Source organism: Nannobrachium achirus, assembly GCF_963921795.1.
Source record: "Nannobrachium achirus genome assembly, chromosome: 21".
Lineage (NCBI taxonomy): Eukaryota > Metazoa > Chordata > Actinopteri > Myctophiformes > Myctophidae > Nannobrachium > Nannobrachium achirus.
This window is the reverse complement of record NC_137828.1, coordinates 42,251,035-42,263,641: the sequence shown is the minus strand read 5'-3', so window position 1 is coordinate 42,263,641 and position 12,607 is coordinate 42,251,035. Positions and strand designations below refer to the sequence as shown.

The 12,607-nt window shown below is 42.8% G+C and overlaps 1 protein-coding gene across 1 annotated transcript; it reads right to left on the bottom strand.

Annotated features, from left to right (window-relative positions):
- Nucleotides 1-35: 35 nt before the first annotated feature.
- Nucleotides 36-12,155, bottom strand: abcf2b (ATP-binding cassette, sub-family F (GCN20), member 2b). The gene is made up of 15 exons (XM_080752276.1): nucleotides 12,087-12,155; nucleotides 11,037-11,213; nucleotides 8,377-8,589; nucleotides 7,993-8,175; nucleotides 6,355-6,526; nucleotides 6,112-6,207; nucleotides 5,575-5,677; nucleotides 4,874-4,969; nucleotides 4,414-4,533; nucleotides 3,938-4,027; nucleotides 3,638-3,748; nucleotides 3,097-3,159; nucleotides 2,276-2,404; nucleotides 1,658-1,861; nucleotides 36-610 (listed from the first exon to the last, which is right to left on the bottom strand). The coding sequence occupies exons 2-15, from the start codon at nucleotides 11,182-11,184 to the stop codon at nucleotides 494-496; spliced, it is 1,845 nt and encodes a 614-aa protein (XP_080608402.1). The 5' UTR covers nucleotides 11,185-11,213; nucleotides 12,087-12,155; the 3' UTR covers nucleotides 36-493.
- Nucleotides 12,156-12,607: the final 452 nt, after the last annotated feature.

Here is a 12,607-nt window from a genome sequence, read left to right as displayed (position 1 = left end):
TTTTATTTCAACAAACATTATTGCATGTACATTTGTTAAATAAGGCATTGCTGCTCTTTTACACAGGAAAAAGAATAGATCAAAATTTTAAATATGACCCTATAAGCTGCTGCATACATGGTAAAACATCACATTTGGAAAATAAAAATAATAAACTTTCTATGTTGACAGCACAATGGAATGCATTCCAAAATGCACTGAGATGCTTCAGGTGAAATCAGCCTATCAGAGTGCAGCCTGAGGTGAAGGGAGCAGGGGATTGGGTCTGGTTGAGCGTGGGGTTAGGCTACATCGTTGTCAAACTTAAATGGAAATATCAGGTACGACAGACAGGTCCCTTCACAAAGATGCACAAGAGACTAGTTCTGTTCAGGTTTTAGTTCTTGAAATAAAAACCCAAATCTCATCCCTTACAGGGGGAGCTTGAGGGTCAAAACCACGATGCATGTTGAAAAATCTAGCGGCTCAAGGTTTGTTAGCAGTACTGTTTTTTTTAGAGGTCGTGTGCTTGCTTGTCGATCTTGGCTTTCAAATGCGCCTTATACGCCTGGATGCCTTTGTTCCACTTGGTGATGGTTTGCTTCTCGCACACCCAGATCTCCTGTGCCACCTGGTTAAAATGAAAGAGATTGAGCTTAATAAGGTGGTGTGCATCTGATTTTCTGCTGCTACATTGTCTTATTTGCACATGGGATTCAGATTTCTTTTTAGCTCATTTTAAATGCAACTGCTATTTGTCAGTAGGTTGTGCAAAGAAAATATCGACTCCACTCTTGATGTGACAAAGTGATGTTATACAGAACGTTTCCCATCATAGCACTGAAATCTGTGAGCTGCACTTTAACTCATGCCGCCGAACGAACACTCGTTCTTTTATCCTCTGCGCCATAACAAGCGTTTGTTCTTTTACCTGTCTGAGCACTGTTCGTTCTTTAATACCTGTCTGAGCACTGTTAAGCAGATGAGGGATGGCCCGGGTGTGCACAGTAGCAGCAGCTCCCGTAACACTAGTCTCAAATCTGGAGCGCACATAAATAATGGTGGCGGGATTGCTTTTCTCCTCCATTTCTATGCCTGGATCTAGTTTCTCCATTTCTAAGTACAACCTTCAGCCTCGTTCATTGGATCAGAAGCGCCCGTGCAACTTTTTTTTCCTTCACAACACTATGAGGGATATGCTGGTCTTTTACAAAACATTGCGGTTGGAAATAATGGATGGATGGATATTTTTTATAAAGGTAAGCTACTTTAATGGCATTAAAATACATCCTTAGATCCTTATAAAATCATAAATGGCAGTAAAAGAGTTAATTATTAATGGCATTTTTATTTATTCCTAGATCAGTGGTTATAGAACCTTTTAATTTCAAGGACCCCCCCATAATTAAGAATGTACAAATGGAACCAAATGGACCTGAAAGGGCCCATTTGTACACTACAGTTGTATGGGTTCATTTGAAACCCCCTCAAGGAACCCAGAGAGTCCCTGGACCCTACTTTGAGAGCCACCGTCCTAGATTATTTTTCAAATTATACATACACAGGTGTCGGTTTGGTACTCTGTATAGACTGATAAACAAGTGATTGTATCGAAACATTATTGGGAAGTTATGGATCTCTAATCTTTGCAGGATGTTTTAACAGTGTTTTTATGTACCTGCTGAATGAGTCTGAAGTCGTGGCTGACCAGCATCACTCCACCGTCAAACTCGTTAATGGCTTCGGCCAGGGCGTCGATGGTCTCGATGTCCAAGTGATTGGTGGGCTCGTCAAGGAACAGCAAGTGCGGGTTCTGCCAGGCCAGCCAGGCGAAGCACACCCTGCACTTCTGGCCGTCCGACAGGTTCCTGATTGGACTGACCTGAAGGTCGGTGGATCAATCAAATTAGAAAAGACGAAACAGAAGTACCGGTAGATTTCTTAGCTAAGGCCTCCCTAACCAAATTCCGGAAGCAGTTTGTAGTCTATTCATTCCAATGGAAAAGTGAACATGAACACAGCTTCTGAACCATTCTTTAGCCCCATGGTCACTGAACAAAAAAATTACCAGACTTTTTTTCTTCCAGAGGCGAATCAGGAGAAAATCTACTTAATCAAATCTGTCCCAGCAACACACACTCACAGGATCTAGAACTAGTAAACATAGACCGTTTGTGATCAGACAGCACCCACTTAGGGGACCATTTGTGGCTACAATCAAGAGATGGCAGATCTCCCTAGATCATCTTTGATTTCACTAAGAATAGAGTTTTTGACCCACTTGTCTCCTTCTCACCTGTTGTTTGCCTGTCAGGCCATAGCGTCCAATGATCTTCCTCATCTCCTCCCTCTCTTTGATCTCAGGGTAACACTTCATCATGTAGTCCAGAGGAGACAGGTCTAGCTCCAGCTGCTCTGTGAGATGCTGGAACACAAACAATTCATATCGATGTTTAAGGCCATGGCTACACGGTTTTTCAGATATCCACATAGAAAAATATCTAGGTCCACACGGAGCTGGATATTTCATATATCCCGTTTTTTCAGATATCCACATAGAAAAATATCTAGGTCCACACGACAAAGATATCTAGGTCTAACAAGCACACACAGTAAAGTCTTCAGAGATATCAGGGTTCCCTGTCTACACGGATCCAGTGAATCGGATATTTTTCAATCTCTCCACTTATTTATCCGGTTTCAAAAATATCTAGCTTCACGGCCGAAATATCCAGCTTCGTGTGGCTACAAGCCCCAACAGCACCAAAAAATGTCTAGATTCAGAAATATCCAGCTTCATGTAGCCGGCACCTTAATGGAGCACACACATAATTAACCAGAGACTGAACGTGACGCAACAGTGACTGATGCATATTCTGTGAAATAGAAAATGACCTCGACTTCATATTTATGCATCATTTTCACATTTCTGACTCAAGTCATTTATATATAATACAGGTATTTGAAGATCTGAATCTCTTGTTTGAGCTAGTGCCACCTTCTGGAAATCTGGCACTACAGTTATGCACAGAGCCATTATGTTAATGATCGTGGTCATTAAAGAGGAAAGATTGGAATTCTCATTAGAGCCACATTCTGACTGGTTCGGTATCTTACCTGGTGATATCTGCCAATCTTCACGTGAGAATGCTTGCGGATCATGCCATCGCTAGGGAGCAGCTACAGGGGGAAATGCAGAATAAGAAAAAATGATGGCATCAGCGAGTATGCCAGATACCACGTAATCTATCACATGATAATCATTTTGTCTTTTGAATGCTTCAGTTGATGTTGCACTACTATTTTATACTGTTACAGTACCATTTACATTACTAACCCTTTGCACATTAACAATTATGAATGGAAATTGTATTAACAATTATGAATGGAAATTATATTTACTATCAATCAATGTTGTTTCTCCAACTTTTACATTACAAGAACCCCCATAACTCTGACAGTTACATACCTATAAGGGTCCATTTGGAACCCAGATAGTCCCTGGACCCTACTTTGAGAACTACTGTCCTAGATTCTCTTTTTGTATTACACACACACACTTCGGATCGGTACTCTGTATCGACCTGATACACAACTTATCGGAATCGGGAAGGAAAAAAAACATGTTTGTCCATCTCCAGTATGAACCCTAACCTACCTCTCCCATCAGAAGTTTTAGTAGTGTGGACTTTCCGGCTCCATTTGGTCCTACCAGAGCCACTCGAGTATCCAGGTCGACACCAAACTCCAGGTTTTTATATATGACGGGCTAAAGGCAAACGAGAGCAGAAGAATGAGGGGTTGCCAAAAGGATACATTATATAATCATCCACATACTTTTGTTGCACAGTGATAAAAAAACACAAGCAAAGTTGCAATATCATTGTATCGCCCCAAAACAGGGATATTTCAATTTCAAACATCTTTGGGGTCTACACACACAAGCTGTAATACTCACTGTGCTCTCGTTGTATTTAAAACTGACATTCTGAACCATGATAACAGGGGGAGGGATCTTCCCACAGGGAGGAAAACAAAATGACAGGGTCTGTGGGAAACACAAGAGGCAGGACAGGTTTTAAATATTGCATATACATCCTGGTTTGTAAATACTCCTTGTTGGCCTGTAATGCTGGAGGTCTATTCTGTAATGCTGGAGGGTCTATTCTGTGATATCATCACTGCACTCACAATCAACAACTGCTGAATAAGCTGTGGTCTTAAAATTCATAACAGACCCTGAGGCCAACTCTACAAATGCCTTCTAAATGAGTGTGGTGTTAAAATAAAAAAATAAAAGACGTTATTAGGTCTGAATTTTATGTCAATCTATGTAAAAAGCCTATTTAACTGTAGCACTCGATCCAGGTTTCTACAGATATGGGTGTCAGTGGTCAACACCTTACAGCACCCTGGGGTGCACGCGCTCTTTACCTTGTCATTCGCAACTTTTTCAGTCAAGCCCGAGGCCACCATCTTCTGTAGCGTCTTCTCTTTGCTCTGAGCCTGTCGTGCCAGTTTCGCAGAGCCGTGACCAAACCTGGCTATGTAATTCTGGAGGAGAGGAGGAAAAGAGACATGTTTTCTTTGTAAGAAATCCATACATCTGTCGGGTGGAAACCTCATATGTCCAAAACTGTTACTTTGCAGGATTCAAATTAAAAAATTGCAGATCTACAAATCCAAAACGTATCAATTGCTTCATACCGCGTTACGAGCTTGTAGATCTGCAACTTTTGTGTGACACTGTAGCATGACCAAGTAATAAGATGTGAAAAAACAAAGTAAAACATGGAGGTTTCTGCTCAACAGCAACTTATACAGACAGTGGTCATTCTCCCCATCCCTTCAGTGGAGTAGTACTCCCAATCCACCACACGGTGTCCCCATTTACCTTCATGTGTGCTATTTGATCTTGCTCCCAGTTGAAGCGCTTCATCTGGTTCTCCTCCAACTCCTCTCTCGTCTTCACATACTGGTCGTAGTTACCCTTCAGAAATAAAAATAGATGTTGCACGGTCATCCCACAGAGGGCTGCACAAACCTACCACACACACAGTGCCAACCGGACAGGCTCGCTCTCTCTCTCCCTCTCACACACACACACACTTAGTAACACATTGCACCTCCCCACCTTCTATATAGGGCTTTATGAGATCACAGATGGTGGCAGAGTCCATAAAAAGCACCGTCAAAGGCTCTGCCGACTCAGGGTCCGCTGATGTCGTTTGTAAGCTAGCAAATATCCTGCCCGTCTCCATTAACCCATTCAGGCCGGGTACACATTTTAGTGTATGGGAGAGGCTTACAGACAGTACATGTACAGTATGTATCAACATATTTGTTTTTGTAGGCTAATTTCTGATTTGGGCCTAACTATAGGTTAGGCCTAAATGGGTTAAACTCCATATCTGGCTTCAATAGAGATGACTGGTACATTATTAGGGCAAGGGTTTCTGAACTGCTCAGGCCACAACCCCCCCAAAATAATCCTATTTGAACTGGGACCCCCCAGAATGAGCATATTTGAACTACGCTAATCATCTGTGGACCCCCAGTTTGGACACCACTGCATTAGAGGAAAGCTGTTCTTACCGTGTAGTACTTCAGATTCTTCTGATGCAGGTGGATGATATTTGTGCACACGCCGTTGAGGAAGTCTTGCGAGTGTGAAATGAGAACAAGGATTCGCTTGAACCTGACGAGAAAGCATTAAGTGGGTTTTTTTGTGCGATAAAAACATTTAGGGTTCTTTATTTGATTGTTCCTATTGTGTGATAGTGTCAATTAGGGGGGCAGGGGGTGAGTTTATCAAATCCTAATCCACTATCATCAAGTATTATCTGGACACATTCGTATCATTGGCAGATTAAAAAGTGGGGATCCTCTCCAATCTGTTGTTTGATGGGTCTTTATTTGATGCTGCATGTCAACATATTGAAAACAATGCAGTATGGGAATGTAAGCCCCCATAATACATTAGTTGATTACTAAAGTATGACAGGATGCACAATTCATTTAAAGAAATGTGAAAATAAAGTGGATTTATTAGACTTGGGGCCTGGGTATTTTACTAAGATGGAAACACTAATGGACCCCATCCCTAGGAGTGCGTGTGTATGGCTGACTTACGTTTTGAGCTCTTCCTCCAACCACACACAGGCATCCAGATCCAAGTGGTTGGTGGGCTCATCCAGCAGTAACATGAAAGGCTTGATGAACAGGGCTCTGGGTGAAAACAGAGAAGAATATTAGTACATTACCTTCCCTTTGTTGGCATGGGATCATCTACACAACACATTAATACATTAATTAGATTACTACACTCTACACATCTATCCTCATGTATAACTGTCCCATTAGAGGTCCCCTCACCTGGCCAGAGCGACACGCATCCTCCAGCCTCCGCTGAAGTCCTTTAGCTGCTTCCTCTGCATGGCAGAAGTGAACCCCAGCCCGTGGAGGATCCTGGAGGCTCGCACCTCCGCCTTGTCGGCGTCCAGCTCCTCCAGACGCTCATACAGATCCATCAACTTCTGACACTCCGCTATGTTGAGTAGGAGGAGGACACAGAAAAAGGATTGTGTTGAGTATACATACCGTCAGTGAATAATCAAGTTACTGCACTTTGGGACAGTGTGTTCTACTTCCGCTATGTCTCACCCTGGGGGGAGTTCATCCTATATTAAAAAATTGCACCCGTGCGAAGTGAGCGGTGCAAACTAATTCCTGTAAGGGCGCCTGCGCGAATCAGTGTTGATAGGCATGCATGGCAATATTCTTTGTGTTGTGTATTATGTCAGTCTAGAGGTCTGCTCAGACTATATAAGGTTTTCGTGTGTCCTGACCTTTACACCATACAGAGGACGGAACCATCTCTGGACAGAACCAGCTCTGCCACCAGAGCCTGATGACTCTGGTGGTCGTCAGTTAGGCAACCAGGGACCTTATTTTCCTCCAGATTTTTGTTTATGACCCTATACTAATTATTTCGGCAAAGCCGAAGTATTTGAATTTCATACAACGATTATTTTGACCAAAGAATCATCCGTTATCCTGGGGCGGAACATTTGGTCTAGTTAACTCATGTTACCCTCATTAGTGACAGCATAATCTTTTTTTCCAAAAGCTGTTTATTTGTATTTTAAATTTTTTGGAACCACAGACCTTGCAGCAACAGCTGTACAACCAAGTACAACAGCTGTCAGCCAAGTACAACAACTGTCAGCTATGTTCAAGACCACTGACTTGACTGAATCTTTCAAGAAGAGCTGGGCCCGAAGAGCCCGAAGAACTGGGCAATCAGTGGATACCCAGTGGATATTGTGTTTATTTGTATTTTAAACTTGTATTAGTTGGCTATCATTTATAACCTGTAAGATCTTCCACAGTCTGTCTAAAAGTGTGGTTATTTTATCGCTTATAAGTGAATATTCATCTAATACAATTTTGAAATTCAAGGTTAGCACCGCTCAATAGTTTTTTATGACGTATCTAGGCGGCCTAAACGCGTTCTAAATCAGAGTTAACCAATCGGGTGCCTATGTGACTATGACATCATGGACAGATCAACAGAATCGAAGTGTTTCATTGGTCTAGCGGACTCATGTCATCATCATTTGTGACATCATGGTTTTGGTAAAAAAAACGGTCTATAGGAGCGGTTAGCACCGCTCAAAAATGGCTTGAGGGAGGACGAGCCAGTGGGCCACATCACAGCGTTCATAACCATATAAGGAGTTCCCAATGCAGCTACACCCAAATATGGAGTGTGTTGTCTAACCTCAATGTGTCGTCATGGTATCAGGCACAAACAAACGTCAGCTCCATACATGGCCAAAAAAGGGGGCATACCCATATATGGGCATATAGTGATGACATCTGCAATCTCTATGTATGGTCATAAAAGGGACAATGAGAGATGTCCCTATGTGTGCACATTGTTGGGATCGGCGGTGGGACATGGTGTAGAACTCTTGATCCCTCTAGTTTTCTTCAATAAGCAGAACTTACAGTCCTCTGCAGCGAGTCTCTCCGCCTCCTTCTCCAGCATGATCCTCTGCTCGTCCACCTCCATCACACACTCCAAAGCAGTCTTGTCACTGGGGGGCATCTCTCTCGTCAGGTGGTAGATGTCTATGTGCTCTGGGATGGGAATCTCACGGTGCCCGATAGCACACAACAGCATGGACTTTCCTGTGAAACAACAATCACATCCATAAATACAGAATACATTTCATACATATCTGCCCTGTGCAATCTTTTATTACAAATCCTTAGAAGCAATCTGAAATGTAATTTTGACCCATATGTTAAAACACCAAAAACACAAATAAAACAACACAATTAAACTTGAAATCATGACAGCCCTAGGTTTAAGGGGGGCTAGTCTCTTACCTGTGCCATTGAGGCCAAGGAGGCCGTAGCGTCTGCCTGAGTTGAGCTCCAGGCTGGTGTCTGACAGCAGCTCCTGGCCATGGAAGGTGAGCGAGAGGCTGGCAATGTGGACGTCTGTGCTGTTGGGGTGGGAGGCCAGCACCCCGGTCACTGCACGGGCCTCTGTCTTCGCCAGCTCAAATTCATCAATCTCCTTGGTCAAGCTTTCAATTCCTGTTAAAAAAAAAGTCTTTTTCAGATGGAAATAAAACCTCTTGACTCGAAAGTGAATAATAGCTGCATTGTTTCAGACGAGATGCAACATCAACCCTAATGTGTCAATATCTTGGCACAATGAATCTGGCCATTATACTCACACAGTAATGATCTGACAAGAACAAAAGTAAACCAGGACAAAGGTAAACGCACAGTCGCACACCCCCCATGCTTGAACTGTTCCTACCTAAACTGCTGTATATTAAGATACTGTTAATGTTAGATACTGTTAATCAGTTTTTACATAAAACAGCACTACTCAACCCACAGCCCGCATGCAGGCTTTGTGCTTTATGTCTCAGGGGCGTCAGTGAAACTAACGCTGTAGCTAACCTGCCAACGCTGGTGAGTAGCTAACCTGCCGACGGTGGTGAAAATTAACGAGAAAACCCTGAACTCATGTGCGTTTCTAAATGTCATGGAAATACCTAAAATTACTAACCACAAGAGGGCAATCATGCTTACGCAATTGAGCTGATGTGCTACATGGGCGTGCTGTGTTGACATTATGCCGATTTATACTTCCTTGTGTGTCCCACGGCAAACAAACGATTTACAAGTCCACAAAGTGTTGCATCCAGCACACATTGTGGACCTGTAGATTGGCTCGCATTTGGTACGCAACACGTTGCACGAGAAAGTACAAAATTAGTTAGAGCACACACGCAAAGCAGCAGCAGTCTCAGTCTGCCAACATGGCCAAGCCAAAACGAAAGATTAGTTGTTTCTACAAACACGGGAGGACAATTGCTGTTTCAAACCGTGCACATGTTCACCATGATACCTGACTCGGTAAGTTCAGCTGACTCGGTAAGTTCAGCTGACTCGTTAAGTTCAGCTGACCCGTTAAGTTCAGCTGACCAGTTAAGTTCAGCTGACCCGTTAAGTTCAGCTGACCCGTTTAGTTCAGCTTCTCCACCTGGGAGAAATGTAAGAAAAGACAATATTCTATTAGTGGCCAACAAAGTGGTCAGATTCAGCTCTAAGGAAAGTGACTTTGTATGACTATTCTTTCCTTTTCTGAATCATTCCACTTGTTACAATTTTGTTCCCATTGTTGCAGTGAGGTTACTAGGTTTTCAATGTAATGGGTCCCGGGACCCACAGGTGGTCATTCAAATGGGTCCCAGAAAAGTTTTATGAGTCCTCAATACAATGTTTTCGAGCGCTGTGAGCTTGTAGATCGGCGATTTTCAAAATGTTTGCCTATTCCTTATATTTATTTTACAATTTGGCTAATGTTTGAACTTAGAACTACTAAAACTACTAAAACATGTGGCCCTAATGACTTCGGGCACGCAAAATGGTGTCGGACGTCGGTGGAATCAAAACATTGACGTTTCTATCGCCTGTTTAAAACTTTCTACGTGGATTTTATTTGTGTTAACGTAGGGTAAAGTAGGATGCTTTCACCCATGAACAATGGTGGTGTCTGTGGATTTTTTTTTTTTTTTGGTAAATTATTTTAACATGGACTCCAATGGAGGCGCATCCCCGGGACCCCAGGACCATGACATGAATGAGTCCCTGGGCGACTTGAATGAGTTTTTGATGCGGGATGCGCACGTAATGACATCACTGTTGTTGTGTTCACACTTTGTGATTGAAGCCCGTTTATTTTGGAATTTAAACCTTTCATATCCAGCGCGCTTGAAACAAACAAAAGGAACAGGTTGCTTTTTTTTTAAGATTTGTTTTTGGGCTTTTATGACTTTATTGGATAGGACAGTAGACTGACAGGAAACAGGAGGAGAGATGGGGAGTGACATGCAGCAAAGGTCGTTCGGATCGGGAATCGAACCGGCGACGTCATCCAGGCATCAATGCCTATGTGGTATGCGCCTGGACCAGTAGGCCAGCGGGTGCCCCCTTCCAAAATGTTTTGATTGTTTTGATTAGTCGTGTAATACATTTTTAAATGACCAAAATAGGACTGCTATTTTTAGCTTGCAGCCCTTGGACTTGGCCCCTGAGCCATCTTAAGTCGAGTAGCCCTGACAAAGTATGGGCAATGTGGCAGCTACTGAAAAATGCTGTTCCAATATTTTGCCACATTTTTTTATTATTACCTATGCTTCTGTGTTGTCTGGAGGACAAAAATAAATAAGTTTGATTGACAGCAATTCAAATAGACAGGGGTCCTTGGAGGGTTCCAAAGATACATTATGGATAGTTAAGAAATCTAACTGTTATGGTGGTCCATGATCTATTGCAGGGGTTCTCAAAGTGGCCCTAATATACATCAGCTATTTTCAGAAAATCCTGACATTTTGAAATGCAGCCAAAAAACACATTAATTTAGGGGACCTTGCCATGAAAAAGTTTGAGAACCACGGCACTAGGCTACATTACATATCATAAAACGGACAGAGTCAGACAAATGCTTGTTTGATTCAAACCATTACCATTGCTCTGTGCCCCGTTTTGCGTGACCTCCTCCTGTTGGGTTTCTTCTCCATTTGTCTCATCGGTCTTCTTGGTGGTCTTCTGTGTTCGGGCCTTGGCTGCCTCCTTCTTCTTAGCTGCCTTCTTCTTGGCCAGGTCGGATGGCATGGCTGTGTTTAGACTGTTATCAACAACACCTATTGGAACACGGACTGTTATGAACACCTATAGGAACATGCAGGCTACATCAGATTCATTCATTTAAATATCATCCAACAACGATGATGACGAGTCACTATGTGGATACTTGGGGAAATAACGTTTTTCCACCAATGGCTGGTGGTGCGATTAAAACCAGCAGCCAAATCGATTTTAGATCAGATATTATTAATCAATAGCATATTCATATTAAAAATCGCGTTTTTCGGTGTATTCAATTACCAGGATAAATTGTGTCGCAATCTTTACCGGCATTTCATTTTGTTCCCACCCCTGATTTTAGCGGCGAATTTGGCCTGGATTTATTACATATTTTTTAGAATTCAGACTAGAATACACCTACGATACCACATACGGTTGAAGAGAACATTCGACACACGCAGTTGCTAATGGTTTCTTTCACCTGCTGCTACCAACACGTTGTGTTCTAAAGTGCCTGCTAACCAGCTAACATTAGCCCCAATTTGAGCCACAAGTTTAACATAAACGGGTTACGGGATCTTATGACAATAGCTTTAACTGAACCACTGAAACAGTACGTAAGCTCTATCGTCATATCTATTACTATATCGTATGTACATCACACAGACGTTTGGTGAAGTTTAACATTTTAGTCCATCTCCCCGCCGAGGCCGTCCAAGATTAGATAACCGCTAACAGGCCTTCAATGCTAGCATTAGCTTAACGCAGGCCCAAGCTAACGGACCCGGCTCCTCTCACAACTGAAGAAAGCCGGTTCATCTCTATGCCAAGTTACCAACCGATATGTCACCAAAACCACGACCCAGCAACACGTTAATGTGACACATTATGACACCAGTGAGGTTGTTTCGTGTTAATGTCGTCCTTACCTGGCGGATAAGAGAGAGTCGTACCGGGATAGTCTCGTGTCAGGTCCACACCACTTCAATGTACTTCAGTCCGCCGAATTGACGCCGGCTGTTCTGTTCTAGAGAGTGGCCAGGTGGGACGTTCGCGAACCAATCGAGTCTTTTGAACGGCTCTTTCAAATGAACGATGGGATCCGGTTCGCAGCTGGGAGCCGTTCCTTTCTAAATGAACAGTACTGCAATGTAGAAATACTCTGCCCAAGTAGAAGTTCGGAATTAAAATGTACTTGAGTAAAAGTTAAACTACAAAGGTATTGGTATCAAAATGTACTTGATACTTAAAGTACCAAAGTACTCATAATGCTAGCCCCATATAGAACCTCACCCGTCGCTGCGTCCTGTTGTGCTCCGAGATGAGGTCCTAGAAACATGGCCACCGGAATCTTGCGACAGCCTCCACATCACAGTTGGAAAACACACAAAACGAAATTTTGTCCAAAAAGTAACGGCAGTTCCGAGCTCCCAGGTTGTGAAAACCTAAC

Coding starts and splice junctions, on each gene's coding strand:
- abcf2b (XM_080752276.1), bottom strand. CDS start 11,184: ATGCCATCCGACCTGGCCAAGAAGAAGGCAGCTAAGAAGAAGGAGGCA. Junction 4,534..4,873: donor ATCAAATAGCACACATGAAG/GTAAATGGGGAC, acceptor CCTCTCCTCCAG/AATTACATAGCCAGGTTTGG. Junction 1,862..2,275: donor GCCTGACAGGCAAACAACAG/GTGAGAAGGAGA, acceptor ACCGACCTTCAG/GTCAGTCCAATCAGGAACCT.